Here is a 26,840-nt window from a genome sequence, read left to right as displayed (position 1 = left end):
GAGTTGGCTAGGAACGTTGATAGAATTTCTCTTGATGTTGATTCTTTGAAACTTAGATCTATTCCACCTAAGCATGATATCAATGAGTCTCTCAAAGCCATGAGAATTTCCATTGATGAGTGCAAAGAAAGAACCGCTAGGATGCGTGCTAAGAAAGATGCCTTTATAAGAGCGTGTTCTTCTAGTTCCTATGAAAATAAAAATGAAGATCTAAAAGTTATTGATGTGTCCCCTATTAAATCTTTGTTTTGCAATATGAATCTTGATAATGATGGGACTGAATATGATCCACCTTTACCTAGAAGGCGTTCCAAGAATTCGGAATTTTTTGATCTTGATGCTAAAATTGATAAAAGTGGGATTGAAGAAATTAAAACCCTAGATGTTGCTAAACCCACTATTATGGATTTCAAGGAATTTAAATATGAAAATTTTTCTTTGATTGATTGTATTTCCTTGTTGCAATCCGTGCTAAATTCTACTCACGCTTATAGTCAAAATAAAGCGTTTACTAAACATATAGTTGATGCCTTGATGCAATCTTATGAAGAAAAAATTGAATTGGAAGTTTCTTCCCTAGAAAACTTTATGATGAGTGGGAACCAACTATTAAAATTAAAATTAAAGATCATGAATGCTATGCTTTATGTGATTTGGGTGCTAGTGTTTCCATGATTCCAAAGACTTTGTGTGATTTGTTAGGTTTCCGTGATTTTGATGATTGCTCTCTAAACTTGCACCTTGCGGATTCCACTATTAAGAAACCTATGGGAAGAATTAATGATGTTCTTATTGTTGCAAATAGGAATTATTTACCCGTAGATTTTATTGTTTTTGACGTAGATTGCAATCCTTCATGTCCTATTATTCTTGGTACACCTTTCCTTAGAACGATTGGTGCAATTATTGATATGAAGGAAGGAAATATTAGATTCCAATTTCCATTAAGTAAAGGCATGGAACACTTTCCTAGAAAGAAAATTAAATTACCTTATGAATCTATTATGAGAGTCACTTATGGATTGCCTACCAAAGATGGCAATACCTAGATCTATCCTTGCTTGTTATGCCTAGCTAGGGGCGTTAAACGATAGCGCTTGTTGGGAGGCAACCCAATTTTATTTTTATTCCTTGCTTTTTGCTCTTTTTTAGTAATAAATAATTTATCTAGACTCTGTTTTGGTTGTGTTTTTTGTGTTTAATTAATGTTTGTGCCAAGTAGAACCGTTGGGAAGACTTGGGGAAAGTCTTGTTAAACTTGCTGTAAAAAACAAAACTTTAGCGCTCACGAGAACTGCTGCCATTTTTATTTGGAAAGTGATATTTAGTTAATTGTTTTTGCATATGATTAATAGATAAATTCCTCATGTCCAGAAATTTATTTTAGAATTTTTGGGGTTCCAGATCTTGCGCTAGCTACAGATTACTAAAGACTGTTCTGTTTTTGACAGATTCTATTTTTCATGTGTTGTTTGCTTATTTTGATGAATCTATGGCTAGTAAAATAGTTTATAAACCATAGAGAAGTTGGAATACAGTAGTTATAACACCAATATAAATAAAGAATGAGTTCATTACAGTACTTTGAAGTGGTCTTTTATTTTCTTTCGCTAACGGAGCTCACGAGATTTTCTACTTTAAGTTTTGTGTTGTGAAGTTTTCAAGTTTTGGATAAAGATTTGATGGATTATGGAACAAGGAGTGGCAAGAGCCTAAGCTTGGGTATGCCCATGGCACCCCCAAGATAATCTAAGGACACCTAAAAGCCAAAGCTTGGGGATGCCCCGGAAGGCATCCCCTCTTTCGTCTACTTCTATCAGTAACTTTACTTGGAGCTATATTTTTATTCGCCACATGATATGTGTTTTGCTTGGAGCGTCTTGTATGATTTGAGTCTTTGCTTTTTAGTTTAGCACAATTATACTTGCTGTACACACCTTTTGAGAGAGCCATACATGATTTGGAATTTGTTAGAATACTCTATGTGCTTCGCTTATATCTTTTGAGTTATATAGTTTTGCTATAGTACTTCACTTATATCTTTTAGAACACGGTGGTGGATTTGTTTTATATAAACTATTAATCTCTCATGCTTCACTTAGATTATTTTTGAGAGTCTTAAATAGCATGGTAATTTACTTAAAATCCTGATATGCTAGGTATTCAAGATTAGTAAAACTTTCTTATGAGTGTTTTTGAATACTAAGGGAAGTTTGATGTTTGATGATTGTTTTGAGATATGGAGGTAATAATATCAAAGTCGTGCTAGTTGAGTAGTTGTGAAATTGAGAAATACTTGTGTTGAAGTTTGCAAGTCCCATAGCATGCACGTATGGTAAACATTATGTAACAAATTTGAAACATGAGGTGTTATTTGATTGTCTTCCTTATGAGTGGCGGTCAGGGACGAGCGATGGTCTTTTCCTACCAATCTATCCCCCTAGGAGCATGTGCGTAGTGCCGAGGTTTTTGATGACTTGTAGATTTTTGCAATAAGTATGTGAGTTCTTTATGACTAATGTTGAGTCCATGGATTATACGCACTCTCACCCTTCCATCCTTGCTAGCCTCTTCGGTACCGTGCATTGCCCTTTCTCACATCGAGAGTTGGTGCAAACTTTGCCGGTGCATCCAAACCCCGTGATATGATACGCTCTTTCACACATAAACCTCCTTATATCCTCCTCAAAACAGCCACCATACCTACCTATTATGGCATTTCCATAGCCATTCTGAGATATATTGCCATGCAACTTTCCACCATTCCGTTTATCATGACACATTCATCATTGTCATATTGCTTAGCATGATCATGTAGTTGACATAGTATTTGTGGCAAAGCCACCATTCATAATTCTTTCATATATGTCACTCTGGTCCATTGCATATCCCGGTACACCGCCAGAGGCATTCATATAGAGTCATCTTTTGTTCTAGTATCGACTTGTAATCATCGAGTTGTAAATAAATAGAAGTGTGATGATCATCATTTTTTATAGCATTGTCCCAAGTGAGGAATAAAAAAATGAGAGAAAAAGGGAGAAGGGACAATGTTACTATTCTTTGCCACACTTGTGCTTCAAAGTAGCACCGTAATCTTCATGATAGAGAGTCTCTTGTTTTGTCATTTTCATATACTAGTGGGAATTTTTCATTATAGAACTTGGATTGTATATTCCAACAATGGGCCTCCTCAAGTGCCCTAGTTCTTCGTGAGCAAGCAAGTTGGATGCACACCCACTTAGTTTCTTTTGTTGAGATTTCATACATTTATAGCTCTAGTGCATCCGTTGCATGGCAATCCCTAGTCCTTGCATTAACATCAATCAATGTGCATCTCCATAGCCCATTGATTAGCCTTGTTGATGTGAGACTTTCTCCTTTTTTGTCTTCTCCACATAACCCCCCTCATTATATTCTATTCCACCTATAGTGCTATGTCCATGGCTAGCGCTCATATATTGTCTGAAAGTTTATAGGTTTGAGATTACTAAAGTATGAAACAATTGCCTGGCTTGTCATAGGGGTTGTGCATGATGAGAGCATTCTTGTGTGACGAAAATGAAACATGACTAAACTATATGATTTTGTAGGGATGAACTTTCTTTGACCATGTTATTTTGAGAAGACATAATTGCTTAGTTAGTATGCTTAAAGTATTATTATCTTTATGTCAATATGAACTTTTGTCTTGAATCTTTCGGATCTGAATATTCATACCACAATTAAGAAGAATTACATTAAAATTATGCCAAGTAGCACTCCGCATCAAAAATTCTGTTTTTATCATTTACCGCATGTGATGATAGATTATCTCTGGGGTCTAGATATTACAAAGCGGCTACATGTGCTCACCTTTTGGTGGTTGTGGTGGTCAAATAGGAACAAACTCATAGAAGGAGAAATGCCTCTTGCGGCTGCAGAAGTGGCTAGACGGACCAGGAGCAATGTTCTCGAATATCTACACATCTTCGCGAAAGCAGCTGACAAGGCAACCCCAGAGAGATGGCGACCTCCGGTGGAGTCTGATTATAAGATAAATATGGATGGCTCTTTTGTTCCTGGTCAGCACCACGTCGGGTGGGGAGTCGCAGTAAGATCAAAAGAGCGCATCCTGCTATGTGCTCGGGCAGGGAGGAGTGACAACGTAAGTGATGCTTTTGCTGCTGAAGCCGTAGCTATGTCCCACGCGATCAATACGGCTGTCGACCTTGGTCTGGTACGAGTAGAGCTTGAGACGGACTCGCAACTACTGGCTGAGGCGTTGGACTTGCGCAAGGTGGATTCTTCGGCATACGCAGCTATGATCAAGGACATGAAATACCAATTGAAGCTCTAATTCTCTCATTTTTCTATCTCTGTCTGTCGACGTAGCGCGATCTCGGTCGCTCACGAACTGGCTAACCTTGGTCGTTTGTGTGAACCTGACCACTGTATGCAATGGGAAGCGGTTGTGCCTGCCCGAGTGGATGAATGTATTTTGGCGATCTGCCCGCACGTTGAGTAATAAAGCCATGTTGCTTTCAAAAAAACGTGCATACTTAAGGGCATGCACGCGTATGCATGAGACGCGTATACATGGTGGTATGGACTTTGCAAGATGACCTTTTACTAAGTATGCATGGTGAAGACACGGTACTATCTGCATGTAATATGACGCCGTTGGCTCTCTTTTTTTAACTCGCAGCAAAAGTGGCTCTGGTCTATCCTTGAATATAGCTGTTGAGGAGAAGAATTGGAAGGCCATTTCGGCTATAAAAGCTCCCAATAAAATGAAAGTTTTCCTATGGCATTTTGCTCAAGATTGTCTTCCATCCGGAGCATAATTATAACGACAACACATCTCCGATGCTGCGTGTTGTTGTTTCTGTGGTCGACTGGAGAGTGCGGAGCATGCATATCTATTATGTCCGCGTGTGAGGGCTGTATGAGATGTGATCAAGGAGTTGGCAGATATCCAACTATAGCGAGGATTCGTCAGAGTTTCATCAACTACTCGGTAGGTTTTGTCGGCGAGCTTCAACACGTTGCAGCAGTGTCTAGGCCTGGCATTTGTTAGCTGTTGTAGTTACCTTACTGGAGCTTGCGTGCCAGATTAGTGTGAAATCCATCTGGATCTCACGCCTGGTTGTCAGTGGGGTGGTGCAGGCTGGTGGTCGTGGTCGTCGGGTTCAAGGCTTGGGGCGTGGTCCATGGCAGTGCAGTGGAGGCTACTGGCGGCGTGCAGTCGCTTGGCAGTGGAGCGTCGGTCCATGATAGTCGGCGGGTTAGGTTGCGGGAATGATTGGACGCTTCTACAGCCCTTCTGCGGCAACATGTGGTGCCCGCTCGGCGTCTCTCTCCATTGGGTAGGTGGCTGGTGCTCGCCATATGCACTGATGGGCAGGGAGATATGGTGGGGTGATACGTCTCCAACGTATCTATAATTTTTAATTGTTCTATGCTGTTATATTATCAATCTTGAATGTTTTATAATTATTTTATAAAAAATGATACTAATCTATTGATATAGTGGCAAGTGTCAGTTGTTGTTTTTTGCATGTTTTTTACATCACAGAAAATCAATACCAAACGGAGTCCAAATGCAACAAAACTTTACGGAGATTTTTTATGGACCAGAAGACACCTAATGGGCCAAGGTTGTGCCCAAGGGGTGCTCCGAGGAGAGCACAACCAACCAGGGCACGCCAAGAGGTCCAGGCGCGCCCTGGTGGGTTGTGCCCACCTCGGGTGCCCTCCGGACCGCCTCTTTGCTCTAGAAATGCCCCAATATTCCAGAAACCCTAGGGGAGTCGACGAAAATCAATTCCAGCCGCCGCAGAGTCCAGAACCACCAAATCCAATCTAGACACCATCATGGAGGGGTTCACCACTTCCATTGGTGCCTCTCCGATGATGTGTGAGTAGTTCTTTTTAGACCTTCAGTTCCGTAGTTAGTAGCTAGATGGCTTCCTCTCTCTCGTCTGATTCTCAATACAATGGTCTCTTGGAGATCCATATGATGTAACTCTTTTTACGGTGTGTTTGTTGGGATCGGATGAACTTTGAGTTTATGATCAGATCTATCTTTTTATATCCATAAAAGTTATTTGAGTTTCTTTGATCCCTTATATGCATGATTGCATATAGGCTCGTATTTCTTCTCCGGTATTTGGGTTTTGTCTGGCCAACTTGATCTATTTATCTTGCAATGGGAAGAGGTGCTTGTATGATTCGCCCGTTCTTGTAAGCAGTTCTATGATGAAGGATGTCTCTGTTACCACTACAACCTTATGCGTGTCCTTTTATTTACCACAATCTCTAGTGAGAAATGGTGAGCACACAATAAGCTTACTGAAGACCTTGGGCCCTCCCTCTTGTTCCATTTTCCGAACCTGCATGCAAAGTGGGAGGAGGATGAGGGGCAGGAGCACGGATGACGAAACAACCTCCTTGAGATTTCCTATCAGGTTAATTATTAGATGGTTGTATACAAAATTATGCAGAGAAGATATGATTCGACTCAACTCTCATAGGTGTCATCACTTTACATGCATCCCAAGCAAGACGCATATATAAGAAAATCACATCCCACATATAAAACCGAGACTTTTATTCATCACAACAAAGCTAATTAAAAAAGGCAGTTGGGTGGCTTGATAGGATCTTCTAGACAAGAGAAAAGTCTACTAGATCCCTTCCGCTTATTCAAATTGATTGAGAAATACACACCGGAAATAAGAGCATTAGCCGCTAGCTAGTAGCTTAGAGAGGGTGCATGTAGACACCAAGCGCGTCGAGATATATCCCACTGCGTCCGAAGAAGCCCACGATGTTGCTATTCTTTTGCACGGGTATGGTGAAAGTGGTTCCCTTCGCTTGTCCGAAAGGCCCGTATGTCTTCATGTTGGTGACAAATTTCAGTGATGTTATTATGTTGTGGTTGTCTCTGCCATAAAGGCTGAATGTTCCGGAAACTTCCTTCACAAACTCAGAAGTGCCGAGTACGAACTGCATTGCGCAAGAATAAATAAGTGTTTGTTGCTTACATATGAAACTGAGAAAATCACATAAAATTTCATTAAAAGAGTCCACTGACCGTATTTTGTTTTCCTCCAGAACCTCCCCAGGGTCCAACAGTGCGCTTCTGACCAGCTTGGTCTACATAAGAAAATTTGATTGAATCAATGATGGTGCCGCTGCTAACTGTGATGCTCTCTATACGTCTTGGTGCCTCGACGATGTCTTTATCTGAGCCTCCATTTCCACCCCATGGTCCAACCTTTGTGGGAAGAATCTACAATATGATAAGACAATTATGTGATATTTTCTTGAATAAAAGGGACGCGGACACAAACTAATGAAGATTTAGGTGAAGACAAAAAGTAGTTGTATATGTTGGTTATTCATCTCACCTGTGAACCTTTAAGCATGGGACAAAATCCATGGACAGTGATTACCGTCGCTCCTTTGCTCATGGAACTTTTTGTAGATGACACCGGTCGCCATAGCGAACTGTCCTGTCCCACCAACAATAGCCCACTCACCTTCTTCAATGGATATCCCCATGACTTGAAGCGTTGATCCCTTAAACCTATATCACGTTCAGATGTGGTTGTTAAAAAATTCAAAAAAAATAAAATTCAAAAAAAGATGTGGTTGTTAACTGTATCATGCACTGCAATATACTGTATTACCTAATGATATAATCATCTGTAGTTTAACTAACCAACATGAAGATATATTGCTTCACAAAGATATATATAACCATGTATGAATGCATCTGTGTACGTACCTTTCAACCTCGAATGTTATGCTGAAAGTATTCTGCCAGTTACCGGCATAGATATGCAGGCCTTGTGCACGTGCAACAACGGTGGCGCCGGGGCTAGGGCCATCACATATCGGCCAGTTGTTAACGACGGTCGCACCCAAACCGGTAGTAACATTCGAGTCTATTATGCCTGACTGGTTCTGGTTTGAACCAAGGGGAGTGTGGAAAAGGTACAGGCTGCGGAAGTTGAGCTCATTGCTCTCCACGAACGCGGCGCGGGGAGTTATCTGGAAATTGGCCATGGTGACTAGTGAGTTGGGTGGGGCTCTGGTTCAAGGGATGTTGTAGGCTTATGAGATGCTAGTAGATTGTTGTGTGTGAGAACTAGAAGGCTGGGAGTCGTATTTATAGATCGCTAGCTAGGGCCAATGCCAATAGGAGCATGTCTAGGATTAGATGGAGCGAGACATCCCATGATGTTTTGTGCATGTGAGGATCAGCCATGTGCACCACGAAGACGCTAGGATGCATACGAGTACAGAACTGGTGGTGCTGACTCAGCCTTGTGCATCACAAGCACCTTTCTCACCGGCAACAGAATCACTCGATCTCAGCTTTGGTGGCAGTAAGGAATAAAGGCACGTACGGGTAACGCTGCATGCTTTCTTGACTAAGGATGTGCACCTCGTGCATCACGAGCTCATGTGATCCGTGCTCACAATCAGGATAAGATTTTTCCTCCAAGGCCATCATTAGAATACAACGATCCTTAGGTGCACCTTGTTAGTAATTTGGTACTACCTCCGTCCGAAAATACTTGTCGAAGAAATGGATCCGGAAATACTTGTCAGAGAAATGGATCCCGGACGGAGGGAGTATATATGATTCAGTTTTAAAATGAGATTTCCCTCTGAATGGGAACTTGTGGAATCCTATAGGATGGACCATGAAATGAAGGGTTGAAGTTGATTACTACATGTTCAAGAGAGATAGGGTCGTACATCGCGCCTATTTTGAAACTTCAGAGCCCAGGTGTCTTATAAATTTTTGATTCTGACAAATTATTTTTGAAAAAAATTCAGATGATCATTGAGTACTGTTTCTCAATAATAACCTTAATAACTGTAAAACTCACTATCCCTTGATAAATTTTATATTCATAATTCAGCCCGTTTGCGCGTTTTAACATGGCATAATTAGAACAACGTTTGCTATTCGAGACTCGTGCATCACGAGAACCTGTCTAACCGACAAGAGAATCACTGCATCTCAGATCTGGTGGCAGTAGGCCGGCGAGTCCATGGAGCATTTGCTTGTGGGATGCGCATTCTCGCGACAGGTGTGGCACGACTGCTTTAGCTGGTGCTATCCATCAGCTCTCGCGCCCGCGCCCTCCAACCTCTTCCTCGAGTGGTGGCACTCTACGACTCTGGCCACACCGCTGGCGCACCGGAAAGGACTCTCTTTGCTTATCCTGCTGGTCGCCTGGTCCATCTGAAAACATCGCAACTCTTGCGTCTTCGACGGCGCCGCGCCATCTACATCCAAGCTGCTACATGACATCCAGGACGAGGCTCGCTCATGGGCCAGGGCTGGAGCCAAGGGTTTAGCACTCATCATACCATAGGCAAGGCCAATTTTCCTTGGGGCTGAGCATCCCCTAGTCTCTCCATGCTCTGGCTAGGTCCAGACGCCGTTCCCCGCGTACGCCCAGGCCTAGTTTTTCCGTCCTTACCTGCTCTTGTACTGTAAACTCTTCTCCCTATCAATGAAAGATACGCAAGCTTTGCGTATTCGCGAAAAAAAAGATCTGGTGGCAGTAAGAAATAAAGGCACGTACGGGTAACGCTGCAAGCGGTGTTGACTGAGGACGTGCACCATGTGCATCACGAGCCCTCTCCACTCAGTGCTCACAGTCAGTACAAGATTCTTTTCAGGGAGGGAATCATCACTGTACAAATGTTGTTGCCGCTAATAAGGAAAACATGTTGTTAGGCTTGTCCTACTTTTGTAAGTTGTGGAAATCCGATGGGATGACCATGAAATGAAGGGCTGAAGATGATTACTATTACAGGTTCAAGAGAGATTGGGTCGTGCATCACGCCTTCCCTTTTTTTCCTAGTACTCCCTCCATAAAGAAATATAAGAACATTCTAATCGTAAAGTGTGAAGTATATATGGTGTGCCTATGTGAGAAAACAACAAAACAAAAATGTATTCTGATAATTATCGATATGTGTATGTGGCATCCTATGTAAGATACTGCTCATGAGAGTATTTGGTTTAGCAAAATAATAGCCCTCTTATGAGTTTAACTACATTTACGAAAATTTCAATTAACAAATATAATTATTTGCAATATATGAGAAAGCATTTGCACTCAGCTTACCGAGAATCCAGCTCGGCTCTTATATCGAGAGGTATTCATTTAACATTTTGCCCAAACTGCGCATACATATTTTTCCCATCAAATTCATGTAAAAAATAGAAAAAAACTATGTTCTAAATATTTTAAATTAAATTATTTTCTTTTTTCATGTAAGTACAAAATATATGCAAGAGAATAGTGTAAATTCATACTCCCTCCGTTCGAAAATATAGTAATTGTGCGCCCCACGGTGGCACCCGGCTTATGTATAAACCATGTGGCAGACGAGGCACTTGGCTTATTGTTCGACGAGATTTTGTCGTAATTTTGTGCTTATCAATTATAAAAATATAGCGTTAATATGTGTGTACAAACAAGTATATGGTAGAAATTAAGACTACTTGGGCACTTCTGTTATCAGACCCCGCGCCCATCATGTTTCCCGGCATGTCTCAGGTTCACAGAAGCTCACGTCCGAGGGAAGACTATAGGAAAAGATCATGAAAGGGCTACCTGACCCAACACAAGTTGGGTTCGGTGTGTAGCCACATGACAACCCTGGGTCGTGCCACCAAAAGCCCCAAATAAAGTACCAGAGGGTTTTTTAGTACACATAGGTGAATGGTTGTCTTCCAAGTTCTGAAGGTGGGCCCCCGAGCAAGTGTGGAAAGTGATCCCCGAAGAAGTGCAAGCAAATCTCCAAAGTGAAAAAAATACTATGAAGTCCAAGGTAATGCAGCCAGCCCATGCAAGCAATCCTCACAATAGAGGAAACCTCAAATTCCAAGAAGCAATCAAAAAGTTCCAAAAGTGCCAAGAAGCAAATCCGGCAATCTTGAGCGGTAGGGGAACCACTGAAAAGAAGGCGGAAGATAGCCATTCACCACCCCTCATTAATGCATGAAGAAAAAAATAGGCAAGCTGTTATCCCAAAACCATCACCCTTATCAACCTCACCTAAGTCTCTGGGTTCTTGAGGCATTGCGCGGGGGGCATGATCGAGCTGTGGGGTTTCTCGATACCATGATGGGCTAGGGTATGCTTTTCTACTGCCTGTCAGAGGCATCTCTGAAGCACGGTGTCCCATACACATAAGCTAAAGCTTATTCAGTTCTTAACTTGCAACCGTCATGGTCGTTTCGACAGTCCCCAATGATAAGCCCTTTGGTAGCCTTTATTGATGACACATTATAGTTAGTGATTGTCAGGAGGGCCAACATCTTCATCCAATCTAAGAAATACTTCATTTTTTATGACATTACATTCCATAAATATGCTTGCATGCACTATTTTGTTCATCATCAGTGCAGCCATCACTAGTTAATGGCGCACACGTTGAGCCTGCACCGACAGGATGGCTACTTGGACAGCAACAAAACTGCGTCATGATAATGTCGATGACATCCCGACATTTGATTGTCTACCCCAATATACGGCAGACACTGGGGCAGCGAACCCGTGTGTCCACAATGTCGTCGACAACATACTCCATCAACATTGGGGAAATTGCATCAGTTCATCCATGACGTCGCCGACGGCGTCTTGGCTTCACCAACCTACTCCATCGACATTGGGGGTTAACACTCATGTGTTCACAGGGTCGTCGATGACATCCCCACATAGAGCTTTCTACACCAACACATGCCATCGACACTGGGGGCAGCGAACCCATGTGTCCGTGACATCGCCGACGACATCTCGGCATCGAATAATCTACACCAACAAACTTCATCAACACTAGGGGCGCAACACCAGTGCGTCTATTACATCGCTGATGATATTCCGGCACACTATTGGTCTACATCAACATATGTTGTTAGCACTGGTAGCAGCAACACCATGCACCTACAACACCGCCGCGGCACTCCAGAACCCTTATCTTCAACAACAACGAAGCGAGTTGAAGTCTATTCCGGCACTCTCTGTTATGATCACGCCGATGGGATTCCGGTGTAGAATTTTTTTCTACCTCGGCCACAACGTCTTGGTGTTACCTCGATGATTACGAGGTGACCCACCAATGGCTTTCTAGTATCTCATCTACATCAACGTGTCAACTTCACGGGAGCAGTGCAACGCGCCAGTGCGGCCAGCGTGAATCTGTGAAACCCTTCAATTTAGCCGGCTGGCACCGCGACAGCTGCGGTCGCGGCTAGATTGATAAATTTACTTCAGGGCACGGCATGGTATTTTGCTGTCAAATGAAAAAAAAGATGTTGTATTGTTGGCTGGCACCATAGCTGCTACATGGTCACAACAAGTTTCCTCGTCATGTAAGTGAATTTGCTTGCACTATTCTTAATGCATGACTGCGACACAGTCTCATCTTTATGTCCGAAGATCCACTTCCTCGGCCATAATTTGGAGTGCCTCCTAGGTGTTCTAATTAATGCTGAGTGATGGGTGCACCGCACCAATACACGCGTCCATCGCCAATGTGGCCGCTAAGACGCGCCCTTGCCACTGATACCTTCGGACGCCACAGGGCTGTCAAGAGAAGGACCTCAGGATACATGTGTACATGGCCTCATTGTATGCAGACATTTCCTTCTTGTATGAGTTGAAGAGAAGTTGGGACATGCACGTACCTCGTGCGCACAAGCAAGTTCTAACTTCATTAATCATGATAGCAATCTCAAGATAATCCAGCTGCTCTCGTGGTAACTAGTACAAGCACATGTGGTGGGAATTCTACGACTAACTTCGATGCTATCTCGCCACCAGGGCTGCTGATCTACTCGGGCACAGTGGTTGTTGCGGCCGCCGCCAGCCAAGCACACTCGCTGGCGCGGCGCTGTGCAACATCAGTATTTTACCTTCGTTGCCCTGATGAAGAGATACATATACCTGCTCATGCACGCCTCATGGTCCTCCGCCTTGATGATGGAACAAGCAACAGGAAGCATTGAGGGAGGTTATTCATAGTTCTCTGCATACACACGTACATGATATGATGAAAATCCCATGCGTGCATGCGGCTACTAGCTAGCTAAGTAAGTAGAGGGGCTAGTTGGCTTAGATTACCGGTGCAGGCCCATCAGGCCAGGCCGAACGTGCCAGCCGTGACCATGCGCAGATCTAGCTGCTGCACCGCACGCACAAAGGATAAGTCTCAAAGAGATAACGTTCTTATCATCTCCATGAGAATAGCACCTGCCGAACAAGTCCTCCGCAGCGTCCGCGCATCTCATAGCTATCCATTGCCATGACGCTGGCCTATATAAAGGCTGAGGCAGCAGCCACGAAGAGGGGAGGGGGGAGCCGTACCAGAGAATACGCCCCGGGAAAACACATACACAAGAAAAACCATAAAGAGAAGGAAAAGAGCCACGTGCCCACGGTGGCGGCGAGTACGGCGGCCTTGTTCGGCGGTGCACGTGCACCAGACCGGCGAGAGGATGCCGCGGTGGCGGCGGCGGCAGCAGCGACACCCGTCCAAGCTCCAAGATGCGACGGTAAGACCGCTGCGTCAAGTCAAGCTAGCTCTTCACATGAGCGTTTGATCGAAGACATCTTGCGTTGCATGGCACATGCACATAAGGGCACACGTACAATTCCTTTTTTAATGATTCTTCTTTTATTCTCAATTAGCAAATGTCAAAGATGGAGATATGAAGGCCATCGCGAGATCACATCCAGGAGGGCGAGGAGACGCGCCCACGGTGGCAGCATCGACGAGGAGGCGCCCAGCAGAGACACGCAGGAGAGACGCGCCCACGGTGGCGGCGGCCAGCAGATGGACGGAGGAGCCTACAGAGGAGGCCCCGCTGCGCCCTTGCGATGAGAGAAGGAAAGCGGCGGCGACGGTGGTGGATGACGCGCCGACTTCGGTTGCACCAGCGCATGGACCAGAAGCAACCGGTAGTCGTATGGCACACTAGGACAACACAAGGAGGAGGCTGCGGCCTACACGCGCCGACGCACAAACGTCCAGCAAAAACCTCATGCCATTTCCATGGCGTCGATGAGATGCTTGGTGGCAACGACGTCGAGACTCGTACCAACAAGCCCTAAAAGCATCTCCAACAGGCGCCGGTCGTGCCGCGCGCAAAATACAAATATGCCGCGCGCGCATCGGCTGGTTTGGCGCGGCGCGCAGCGCTGGCTCAAGCGGCCGTGCTAAAATGCAGCGCGCGCGTCGCTCCAGCAGCGCGTCAAAATGCAGCGCGAGCGACTCGCAGGTGCATTGCATATGGCATTTTTTAACACAAAATGATGAACATTTTCAACACAATAAAAATTTCACACAAACAAGTTGATGAAGTTCATGCCCACAAGTTTAAAATCATGCCCATAAGTTCATCCAACCAAGTTCAAAATGCAAATCAAGTTCAATACACAAAGGAAAGACACATCATTCCTCGTCCTCGTCCTCGTCTTCGTCCTCGTCCTCATCTTCGGAAGACGATTCTTCCGCCTTCGAAGATGAATCTTCATCCCTCTCCTCATCGCGCACCGCATCACGTGAAGCTCCGACGGTGTTGGCAAGATCTTCAACGGCATCTTCATGGGAATGTGTGCGAGGAGGCTCATCAAAAGACATTTCGCCCATGGCGGCCGGAGGTGCACCCATGCCTCCCATGAGAGAAGCAAAACTCATGCCTCCCATCGTGGCCATAGCGTCGGGGGGTGCTCCAAAGCCAGCCATGCCTCCCATTGCACCTAAACCGCCCACGATACCTCCAAAACCACCCATGGCACCCATGGCGCCGAGGCCACCGCCACCCATGGCGCCGATGCCACCGCCACCCATTGCACAAACCATGGCTCTTTTTTGGATCAAGACTTCTTGTTGGGCAAGATTGACATACTCCTTTTGCGCCGCATTGAGGTTAGTTGTGTCCAAGAAGAACAAGTGCTTCTCCCATTCCAACAATCTAGTTCGCTCCTCATTGCTCACCTTCCTCTCCTCCAAAGCCACCTTCCTCTCCTCGGCCGCCACCCTCCTCTCCTCGGCCACCAACCTTCTCTCCTCGGCCGCGGCATCTTGGGTCCTTGCCATTTTCCTCACCTCGTTGGCTTCTTTTCTTGCCTTCACAATAGCTTCCATAGCATTTTTGAGCTCATCATCTCCTTTCCTCTTCTTCTTTTCGGTTTTGTCTTTCTTGCACCCATCCGGCCGCTTTGGCTTCGAGTATGAAACCGAGTTGGGTGTGGGGCTTCTCTTGCCGTCATCACTTGATGCATCATCCTCATCATCATCATCATCCAACTTAATTGTTCGCTTCCGTTTATCGCTTAAATGCAAATCATCCAAATCTTCACGCTTCTTCCATTTCTCATCATCCTTCAACACATCATAGCAATGAGGCAAAGTAAATACCCTTTCTTTCTTGATCTTCCCCTTCTTGGTTTTCCTCTCCTCTTCTTTGAACAAGTTTTGCGCAATGTTGTACTACATGAAAACAAAGCAAGTTAGCACCAACAACAAGCAAAACAAAGCAAGTTTAGCACCAACATGTAAGATGAAATGGCACTTACTCTATCATCCTCATTTGTGCCACTTGGGTTCAACTTGTCAACCGCCTTTTGACGGGCCGCCCACCTTTGACAATCCGAGTTGATTGTCGACCATCGGGACCTAAGTGATTGGTTGGAGCGGTCAATTCCACTCACGTTGCGAGCATCAAAGTGTTCCTTCATCCGTTTCCAATAAGCATCTCTACTTTGATAACCTCCAACGGATGGATCCCTCGACACTTTCAACCAAGTATTGCATAGTAAGATGTCATCGGCGTTGGTGTAATTGCCCGCTCTTCCTTTCGGTGCGTCGATAATGCCCTCACCCTCCTCGTCCACCTCGAACTCATGGTCTTCAAAATGCGTGTCATTGGTTTGAGACCAATGAAAATTGTTGGAGCCAACACCCATCGTTGACATGTATGCATCATCATTGAGACTACAAATTTTTTTGCACAATGCAAATAAGCTATCTATATGTGACGAATGCATTCAAAAAATAACAAAAAAATGAAAAGTTAGAATTTTTTTACCTTGGAGGCATTTCATCGAACATGTTGTGTGCGCCGGCCGCCGGCTCAACGAGTGAGCTTGCCGGCGCTTTGGCAGCCGCCGCGCCCGTCGCACGCCCCGCAAGCTTCTTCCTCTTCGCCTTGGAGGTGTCGGAGCCGTCCGCCGCCTTGTTTTTCTTCACCGATGTCTTGCCCTTCTTTGGCCGCGCCGCATTGGGGAGCTTTGAGGAGGAGGGGGCGGCGGCTTGGGCCGGCGCCGTCGCGACACCACCCGCCGCCGAGGTCATCCGTGGCGGCATGAAGAGGCCGCGCGCGAGGCCGCTCGTCGGAGGAGCTCCGGCGGAGGCGAGGCCAACGCCACCCGGGCTAGGGTTTGTGGTGGCGGAGGCCGGAGGGGGGGTCGCGGCTATAGGACGGGGTGAGTGGGGTGCCGGCACGTGCGTCCATGGGTGCGGGTCGCCGGCGCCGGCGCGCGCGGGGCTTTGGAGGGGGAGAAGAAGAGCACAGCGCGAGCGTCGTGTGTGCCGTGTGCGGAAGCGGGCGCCGCAAATACACCGCGCGAGGTACCGCTTCCTAGCGCGCGCCCAACTGCTTATACCACGCGCGTGGTTATTGCGCGCCCGCTGGAGCCATCCGCCGGGTTGCGCGCGCGCTAAAACAGGGGATTTTACGGTGCGGCGCCTGTTTAGCGCGCCTGTTGGAGATGCTCTAAACAATATAGGAACCATGCACGTTGATGACTCCCTATCCTTCTTTTATCTTCTTCACCATGCAGATTGGAGATGCAAAGCACGTCAACCGGATGGTGAAGCACGCGTCTAGGGAGGTTGCCAACAAACCAGAGACCCCAGAGAGGCAAGTACGTGCCCACAGTAGCGCGCACGGCGTGTGCGCCCGGGACGGCCAAGAGACCAGAAGCTGCACCCGGGAGATGGGTGCGCCCTTGGTGGCGGCCGACGGCGCCCTCACACACGCGCCCATGTAGAGGAAGCAGCGGCAGCGATGAGCGGTTCACGGCGGCGGAAGCTTGCCGGCGGCCCGAGACAACGCCGGCCGCGTCTACAAGGCCGGGAAGTTGCGCCACCGCCACATGGCCGCTTCATGCAGACTTGTCCAAGCTAGCTCCACGGGAATCATCATCCGGACGCATCTCATGCATACTCATGGGCATGCACGGAGCTCTTATTCTTAATTCATGGTTTATTTGTATATAAATATATCTCGTTCTCTCCATCCCTAATCCTTCAGGTGACACGGAGGAAATCAGCGAGAGGAGACCTCAAGGCCATCGGGAGATTGCACCCGAGAGAAACCGAGCCAAGAGGAGACGGGTCTGCGGTGGCAGCGTCGAGGACGAGATGACGCGTCGGCGGCAGCACGCACGCCGAGCACGGCGACCTCACACAGGCCAACACATGCCCAGTTGAAGATGCTCCCACGGCGGCGGCGGAGAGGAGATCGCGAGACGCGCCCATGGCGAAGGCATGCTCACCGACCAGCCCCCACACCCTGGTCGTCTGGGATATACGGAGGAGCCCGCACACAGGCCCTAGCACTTTTGGTGCAAAGGCACCCAAGGCGTCCACGTGCGCCACCCATGGTGTCTTCTTCGACCGGCGTCTTCATCCATCTACACCACCACAACGACGTCGAAGCTGCAGACCTGCAGCCCAGCACCATCTACACCACCACCACGACATTGAAGCCGCCCGCTTACAGCCCGGCGCCATCTCCACCCTGCCAATATCAACCTGCACCAAAGTTGAGTTCAATGACACATGGAGCCCAAGAGCTGAGCAGATGGTATTCATGTACACATGAAGAAGCAGCTTCAATGCGAATAAGGCGTTTCCTAACTGGTTGTGCGCGCAACGCCAATCACAACCGCTGCTCCAACATATGGATCCGGGCCCTTTGCATGTGCATGCGGCATGCCCCTCTGCCTTTCATTTCTTTCCTATAGACTGACACATGCATGGCTATAGTACACCTGCATGCCTAGGTTGTCTTTCCTCTCTTCAAAAACTTTGTTACTTTTAGTTGTCTTTTATTAGTTTAATCAAAAAAAAATTTTCAAACTTTATATATATTTGAACTCCTGACACCAAGTTCTTCAATTTTTGAACATATTTTTTTAACTGGAATTGAAATATGATTTTTTTTAGAAGATTATCAGTGTTTTCAGTGAGGAACTTTGCTTGGCATAGTGAAGAACTTCTCATTTTCATTTGCAAAGTGATAAATAAACTGGACCAGGAGCTGAGGAACTTTATAAATAGGTTTTCTGCACTTTATTCGAAATATTAAAGAACTTCTCTAGAAAATGTATCTGGAACCGAAGAACTTTATGAACAAGTTGTCTAAACTTTGATGAAATGTTTATGAAACTTTTTTAGAAATATATCAATATTGGACTTGTTTCGTAGAGCTAGCCATGAGAAACTCAAATACATAAACGAATTTAAATTTGCATAGTTTATTTAGAAGTTATGGTGATATATTAACTTTGCTAGCAAATATGGTGAAGTAGCCCACCACCGATGCCTTGTGTACCTTGTGTTAGATTTCTAGTATAGGACCTATTGATGTTGACATGCATGCATGGGACCAGCTGCATGTTGATTTAATGTCTAGGATGGATGGGTGGATCAGATATACGTTGCGCGTGCAATGAGTTAGTAAAAATCCGCTTCCGCTTCAATGCCATCTCCATGGAGTCGATGAGACACTCGCGGCGGTGATGTAGCACGCGCCACAACAAAGCTCAAGATGGCAGCGACGAGGCACGCCTGTGAAGACCGCAACAACAACGAACGTCCGCCGGTGAGCCAGGCGGAGCCTTCGTCCGTACACGCTGCCACGTACTACCTCAACACAGGCATCCCAAGGTGGCTCCCTATGACACCCCGAGTCGGACACTCGGACTACTTCCACTTGGCGAACATGTACAGTGGTGCACACGCCGCAATGAGGGGGCCGGCGTACAAGGCTGCGCCACCATCTATCTCAGCAAGGGAAGATTAAAATCACGACATCCACCTACTTTAATGGCATGCCTACATGCATCATCTTCTCTTTATCCTTTTCTATCTCTCTCATTTCAGTGCATCTCCAGGTGAGCGGGCGATAGGAATCACGACCAAGATGGACGGATAATCAGAGTTCACCCATGTGCAACCGAAGTAGATGGAGGAGGAGTTGCCCACCGTCTTCACATCTTCATCAACCCCACCACTAGTGCCATCGACATCATCATCGGTCTCGACGGAGAAGCCAACTACACCGACATGCCACCATTCGACTACATCGACACGGCCTCGCAATCTCCATCATCTCTGCATCTGGCGAGGATGCCGTCAACATCGGCGCCACCAAACGTCCATATGATGTCACCATCTTCTTCCACCTATCGCCTGGCGAGGACGCTGACTGCACCGGCACGTACTCATTCTTCTACACCAACCGTCTGCATTGAGCGGAGGTCGTCCCCATAACTGCGACGCCCCTAGGTCTACATCGACGAGCTCGTATTGTTGTCATATTCAAGTGACGCCACTACGTGGCGACACACAAGTCTACTCCGACTTCTACATCAACACCCTTCCCCAACATCGTCCAAGCTCCGACAAGGCGAAGCCACTTAACCGACATGTCTTCTTCCGATGAGGTTACCCACATCTTGCCGGGCACCGATGAGGCGAAGGCAAGCCACCAGGTTCGACACCGACGAGGCGGACACCACCAGGCCGGGCATCGACGAGGCGAAGGCCGCCCATCTGTCTGAGCTGAGGAGGCCAGACATCTCCATCATCGGACATCGACAAGCCGAAGGGATATGGCCAAACACCTCCGGAGCGACGGGCATACCGCTCCACCACTCTATTCCACAACATCATCACCATCGCCTACGCCGAGCACTTGGAGAAGACAAGACTTGAAGACGACGACCATTGTAGCAGCTTAATCGGAGGTGGTCCGCGACTTCGACTCGCGGACGTAATTAATCGGGAGCCTTCCGAGGCCCCGTGAACCAGAACTTCACAATCGCCCAAGCCATATCGGTCGTGCTAGCAGGCCATGGAGTGCTTATGTAAAGGGATCATGTAATTTGTTTCTCCGATGAGAGATTAATAAAGTACAAGTTTCCCTATGTTTTGTTTGTGTATTTAATACACTGGCGCGCCCGCATATTTATTTCCTCTGGCGCGTAGAAAGATAATAACACGATAACCATCATTGTTTGTTATTATTTTTCGTGTCAAACACTTATGTATAAACTATGCAACTCACGGCCACCCTCGGCTTATGTATAAACCCTGCAACATACGGTAGCACTCGGCTTATACAGACGGTGGCACATGGCCCTTAACACCCGGCTGTCGTCATGTTACTTTATTAAATCGAGAGCCTTATGGAAACACTCGTTTATACATAAGCCAGGTTCAGGCCCGGCCCTGATGGGGGGCAGGGGGGCGGCCGCCCCGGGCCCCCGGAACAGAGGGGCCCCCAAGTACGTGCACTTATGTGATTATAAGCCTGCGTTTAGAGGGGGGAAAATGAAATGTTGTGTGTGCTGCCGTGTTAGGCCAGGCCGAAATAACAGCTGGTTACCATAGCTGAACGTCCGGGATTCCAGCAATCCACCCTCATCATGCGTGCATGACGCTCATAGATGGCATGTGGATGCCTTTTCGCGTGATTAGTGTGATTGCCTTCTGTTTTCCCTTATCCCTCGATTGCCTCGCGATGCCATCGCCTTGGCTAACCGCATCGACTTTACCCTACCCATGACATCATCACCTCGCGCCTCGTAGCGCCTACAGCCGATGCAGCCACTATCAACAGGCCAGGCGAACAACATCCAGGAGGCCACAGGGACGCCCAGTGGCAGTCGGCAGTCTCCCGCTGCCGGCGCGGCCATAGCATGAATCCAGCAGAGAAGGTATCCTGCAACCTTAACGATTTCTAGTTTATAGATCACGATTGTTTCTTCATTATTGCAACAGGACATTGATGATCATCAACTAATTGGACGCTGTTAAGTAGTGACATATTATTTGGCTCCATGCAATTTTAGTTTGTGAGTTTGACATTATAACTTGTAAGATTTTATTAATTGACTTAGTATTTTTTGTAGATTCCAGCTAGTTTTCGAATTACCAATTATTTCTTTAAATTTTGGCACCTCATGTCGCCTAGTAAAAGGCATTCATCCTGCAACTAAAATTACCGGGTCAGATTGATAATGATACAGCGGGGAATATAACAAGAAATTACTAAGATATATGCATAGGTAATTTGATATGAGTATTGCTTTTGAATGCAGTTGACATATCATATGTACATACATTGATTATTATTATGTTGTTTATACTAATGAAGGGCCCCGGGTTCTAGGTTCGCCCCGGGCCCCCGAAAACCCAGGACCGGCCCTGGCAGGTTTTTTTGTCATGGCTCTCGGCTTATACCGTATAAGCCGGTTTACTATAAACCATGTCCTATAAGCCGGGAGTTTTACTCAGCTTATACATAAACTGAGTTTAAATCTGCACAAGCTGAGTGTATTAGGTATATGGCTTTTTTGTTCTTGTAGTGCCATACACCCACACGGCCACGCCTGCCCGCTACCTCCCATGTCTTCTTCGGCATCGCCATGTAGGAGAAGCCTCAAATAATCACCATAGTATAGCGTAGGTTTGACGTCTTTGTTCTAGGTTTGGTTGTGGTCGTTGTCCCGTTCGGATACAAAAATCATGCGGTGTTATTTTCAGGTTATGACGGCAAGCTGATGAACCCAATGTCTCGTTGATAAGAGATGTCCAGTCCCACGAGATGGTGTGCTCTTGAAGCTTTCTTCTTTGGATGTCTTAAGTCTGGGATTTATTCTATCTAGTCTATCATCCATCTTGTGCTATAGCATTTTGTGGTAGGCTTCTACTGCCGTATTCAATCGACATTGGATGCACCAGCTTGACAAGCATACCCGTAGGCAAAATAACTCGAGGGTCTTAGGAAGGAGATCAAGATGAAGGAAACACCACCAAAACCTAAGATGTTGCTCTAGTGTTCAATCAACTGTGAAATGGATAATTTGTAGTATCATCGATCAAGATGAAGGAAGGAGATCAAGATGAAGGAAACACCACCAAACCCGTATTCATATTATTGCGATAATTTGTAGTATCATCGATATGGCTTTCCCCTATTTGATCTTTGTGTTCGTTGATCATTCTTCTTATATGCGTGAGTAATGCCCATATGTGTGGGAGATGTAGGGGACTCATTTGTGCCTATTTTATATGTCGTTATTTGTTAAACTAGCTATGTGATTGATTATTAAGGGTCCAAACAACATGATCTGAGAGCTACGCAGATAATACATGTTGTTCAGCGACTACCCGCTAGTACTTTGTAGGAGTAAGGGATAGGAAATCCATGATAGTAGTGCTTAGAAGATTAGGGCAAATATTATTCCCTGCAGAACGTGGAGGGTGTTGTGGTTTCATTGTTTTTTCTGACGGTTTTTTCATCGATTTTGTTTATACCGCATTTATGCTTTTTTGTGTGTTCTGATTCGTATTTTTGTCTATTTTTTGTTTCTGTATTTTTATACATTAACTTTTTATAATATGAGATGAGATAACCTTTTTAAAAAAAATCAATAGTGTTAAAAATTGGATTTATTTTTAAAAATTCATTCACATTTCCAAAAGTTGTAAATATTTATTTAAATAATCTCGAGTAATTTTAAATATTCCGTAATGAAGAACTTTTTAAAATTTTGTGTATATTGATTATAAGGAAGATTTTTGTAAATTTATGAATTTACTAAAATTCAATCATTTTAAAATTTTAAACCTTTTTCAAATTCATGAAAAAATTTATCCATTATTTTCCTTTAGAAAATCTTGAACATTTTCTAAAATTTGGTGAACTTTCTTCATATATATATTTGTTTATTCAAATCTGTCTTTGTAAGAGGAATTTAAATCTGTCAAAAAATAGGCTCAATCCCGGAATGGCCCATGTGTGCGCTCTGTGCTATCCCTCGGAACGGGGCGAGCCGCACTGCCGCGTGCGGAGTTCGTGGAGGCAAAAATCGAGTGGAGACGAACCGAATTTCAGGTGCCTGAAAAAGAATAACAGACGCGCAAAGAAAGGAGGGGAAGCAGAAGGGGCGGAGCGCCGCCGGCCATATCAACATTTCGGCGAGCACGGGCACGGGAGGGGCGGCCAAACCAAGATTTTGGCGACCACCGGAGGGGCGGCGTGTCTCCACTGCCTTCTTTCTAGCCATACGGGCGGCCTGGCAACTCAAGCAGTCCACGGGCGCTTGGAGCACGAGAGCGGCGGCGACGAGTCCGGCGACAACGGCGCGGCAACTCCGGTGAGGCGGTGACCCCTTTTTTCCCCATCTCATTCCCGATTTCACTCTTGATTGGGCCCCCTCCCCCAACCCTAGTTCCATTGTGGCTCTCTTGTGGAGTAGTGCGCTCGTCATGGTGGTTCTGCTCCTTCCGACTCGGGCTCTAGGTACTCTGCCATTGCCTATCTGCAATCCGAACACGGCTGGGAGTCAGCCCCAGGCTCCTTGCCCTTCCGCTTCTTCTTCATAAATAAGAGGAGGGAGGGATTCGAAGCCCTCTCACATCCCCAGGTTAGATCTGGATTCCCATCGTCGCCTCCTCCTTACCCTTCCGTTTCTCTATAAATTTCTTCTCCTCTACTGGCAACCCTGCTCGTAACCTCCATCAGAATCAAAAATTAAATCTTTAGATCCAGTTAGTGCGGGAAGATCGATAAGAGGAGACATGTCTAAGCGTCAGCACTCGCACCTTGACATCGACCGCACCGGGAAACGGCCGCGTCGTGCGCCGAAGAAGCACCTCTACCTGGTGCTGGATGATTGGGACACGGGCTGCAGCATCTATAAGGTTGATGCCGACACTTTGCAAGATACCTGCACCAGCGACGTGCAGTTTGGGTTCCCTGACCCTCCCGTCCTCCGGTTTCCCGTGCCAGTACGCCATCTTGGCATGAGCTTCATGGCCTTTGGTAACATCATCTTCATCGCCACCAACCCACACTGTCCACAGACTCCCATCCTCGTATATGACACCGAGATAGCGGGAATCACAATCGGGCCAAGCCTACCACGTTCACTACTTGGTGGCATTGACATCTCTGTGGCCGCCGGTGATATGTTGTGTGCATTGACATCTCGCCATGACGGCGAGCAGCACTCTTTTGAGGCCATGTCATGGGCAGCCACGGGAAGCGATGAGATGTGCGATCCACGGCCAGCCATGGATTGGTCCTGGAAAAGGGTGCCATCGCCACCGCCATTTGCCATGGATGATATAATTTCGTCTTACGCGCTGCACCCGGACGGGCACACTATATTCATGTCTGCACACGACAGTCTTTATCAACATGTTCCAAAGGGTACCTTCTCATTCAACACCAGGCGTTTTGAGTGGAGGTGGCATGGGGAATGGGCTCTGCCTTTCCAAGGGCAAGGCTACTACGACAGCAAGCTAGGCGCATGGATTGGGCTCCGTAAAGATGGGTACATTTGTGCCTGTGAAGTCGCCTCCCGCAGCCGCGAAAGTGCTGTGCAGCCATATTGTAAGATTGCGAAGGAGAAGTTGTTCCTCAAAGTCCCGGAGTGGCAGCTGGTAGCAACAAGGGGCCACTCTCGCGTACATGGGCAACAGCAACTTTTGCCTTGTCGATTGTGTGCAGCGCGAGGGAGTGGAGCCTACATGCATCGTCATTTGTTGCGTACTCCATATGAGCACGTTTGGGCTTAAGTATGATCACAGGGGAGAGCTGCAAACCACGCGCCACTGCTCTAGCTCTTGTGTAGTGTCTAAGCATATCCTGTCCTTTTCTCCTCTAGTGTTCTGGATGTAAGAAGTGCTTTGCTTGTTTTATGCAAGCCCTGCCGTGTAATCTCGATGTAAGTTGCTGTGATATGTGGCACTACTACGAAGAGAAATAAAAAGAAGTTGGTTCCCTTTTGCAATTTTCTTGAACCTGAGCCCAGAGATGGTCGCATGTTTCAAGAACTAGAAGCGATGTACTTTTGCTGCTTGCGATATCACGATTGACAGGGATTAGAAAAGGTGGTGCAACTAAACAAGTGTTTATTCAATTATTTCCTCCAAAGATTAGATAATCCTGTATCTAACTGCCATGATCACTCTTTCGCAAAAAAGAGTCTAAGATCCCCATGTCTTATTTCAGGATTAGTGGCAGGGAAGTGTCTAGTCATCTCTCCTCAGGTATAGTCATCAGAAAAACAATGGAAGGGAAGCAAGATTAATGGCATGGATAGATAGGTAGAATAAACCTTGAACGCAATACCTGTGTTATACATAACTAACATGTTTTCTCAAGATCCTTATGTACTACCTTATATGTTCATGCATAAGGAATTAGTGTTGCAGATCTCTTTTGGATGGGACCCAAGCTTTCCAATATGTTGCAGATCTCTTTTTGGTATAAAGCCCAAAATTGCCAGCGGATGGCCAGTGAGCTAAAAAATGAAAGAATGGGTCATATGCTCTCCTCTTAAAGATAGGACGAACAAAGAACAAAAAGCAGTTAGAAACAGCATAGTGTCGGTTGTCAAGTTGTTTGCATGACATGGCAGATTGATTTAAATGCAGTAACAACTTAACAATGGCCTTGGGCATATGTTATTTCCGAGGAACAGTAGACCAGGAAGCATCCTTTCTTTCAAGTTGCAACCCTTTTAGTGTTTGTTTTTCACCCTCTGGAACAATTCATGCCCCAACTAGGAGACCGATGGTTATAGTTTCACTAGAAATTGTTCTAGTTGTACAATCCAGAAAATGGTGGAGTCAAGATTAAATGATATGCAACTATCGTTGCTTTTGAATTATAGCTACACCGAGATCATATATACTGTATTTAAATATTTGGTTACATGAGATCAAATATTTCTGGGTTTCTGGCAACGGTTTAGGAGAACACTGGTGGTAAGATCCATATTCCTTGAGGTACACGACTATTTCATATATAAAAGTTTAGTATATATTTGTATTTTTGCTATGAGGAAATCCTTCTCTTTCTTCCACCCAGTATGATGGAAAATTCTGCAGACTGTTCGTCTTTGGAATGTCTGCAAAACATGATTACTTCATTAGCAAATTGTAGTGTCTACCTCCAACCATCATATTCAATTGTTAGACAGACAAAAGAGATCACCATTATACAGACTTGAAATCAGAGAAACGCCCCAATTTTACAGATTACTAGTGTTGTTGGAAAATATCGTGTTGTTTCATATCCTACGGTCAGGTCGGCTTATCATGTGCTCACTGATGACGCTGACCAGGAAAGAAACCTGAGAGTGGCTTGTGCTGCTTGCTCAACTGACACCAAAGTGGTAAATTACCTGAATGGAAGAAGGTGTGGAAGTTAAAAAGTGCACAGAAAGTTTGCAATTTCTGGTGGAGAGCTCTGCATAATTTCAAGGAGGGGATGGAAGGCTGCTGACGAGCAGGAGATGGAGCAGAGAAGTTCTTCTAGGCAGACTGGCACGCCTTTGGCTCACATTTGAAAAGGGCATGGCAACTCTTTCTCATTTCTACATTGGACTACAGTGCCCAATTCTCTTCACTTACCACGGCTCAGTTTCTCGTGTAGGAACGGCTCGTGCTCAACTCAACCAGCTGATGGTACCATTGGATCTGGTAAGGGTAGCACGCAGAGATCA

The 26,840-nt window shown here is 45.9% G+C and overlaps 1 protein-coding gene, 1 long non-coding RNA gene and 2 pseudogenes across 3 annotated transcripts; 2 read left to right on the top strand and 2 right to left on the bottom strand.

Annotated features, from left to right (window-relative positions):
- Nucleotides 1-6,393: 6,393 nt before the first annotated feature.
- Nucleotides 6,394-8,112, bottom strand: LOC125522480 (mannose/glucose-specific lectin-like; annotated as a pseudogene). The gene is made up of 4 exons (XR_015610690.1): nucleotides 7,775-8,112; nucleotides 7,395-7,573; nucleotides 7,079-7,276; nucleotides 6,394-6,990 (listed from the first exon to the last, which is right to left on the bottom strand). The product of XR_015610690.1 is annotated as a mannose/glucose-specific lectin-like (transcript).
- Nucleotides 8,113-13,376: 5,264 nt separating this feature from the next.
- On the top strand, nucleotides 13,377-14,384 carry LOC147959393 (uncharacterized). The gene is made up of 2 exons (XR_015611285.1): nucleotides 13,377-13,576; nucleotides 13,713-14,384. It is a non-coding gene; the product is annotated as an uncharacterized LOC147959393 (long non-coding RNA).
- Nucleotides 14,385-14,463: 79 nt separating this feature from the next.
- Nucleotides 14,464-16,402, bottom strand: LOC147959392 (uncharacterized). The gene is made up of 2 exons (XM_087536139.1): nucleotides 15,603-16,402; nucleotides 14,464-15,516 (listed from the first exon to the last, which is right to left on the bottom strand). The coding sequence occupies exons 1-2, from the start codon at nucleotides 16,071-16,073 to the stop codon at nucleotides 14,476-14,478; spliced, it is 1,512 nt and encodes a 503-aa protein (XP_087392265.1). The 5' UTR covers nucleotides 16,074-16,402; the 3' UTR covers nucleotides 14,464-14,475.
- A 7,502-nt stretch (nucleotides 16,403-23,904) lies between these two features.
- On the top strand, nucleotides 23,905-25,009 carry LOC147959391 (uncharacterized; annotated as a pseudogene).
- The last annotated feature ends 1,831 nt before the right edge of the window (nucleotides 25,010-26,840 follow it).

This window comes from Triticum urartu, chromosome 7A (genome assembly GCF_056163025.1).
Source record: "Triticum urartu cultivar PI428250 chromosome 7A, HENAU_Tu73, whole genome shotgun sequence".
NCBI lineage: Eukaryota > Viridiplantae > Streptophyta > Magnoliopsida > Poales > Poaceae > Triticum > Triticum urartu.
This window is presented reverse-complemented; position numbering and strand designations above follow the sequence as displayed.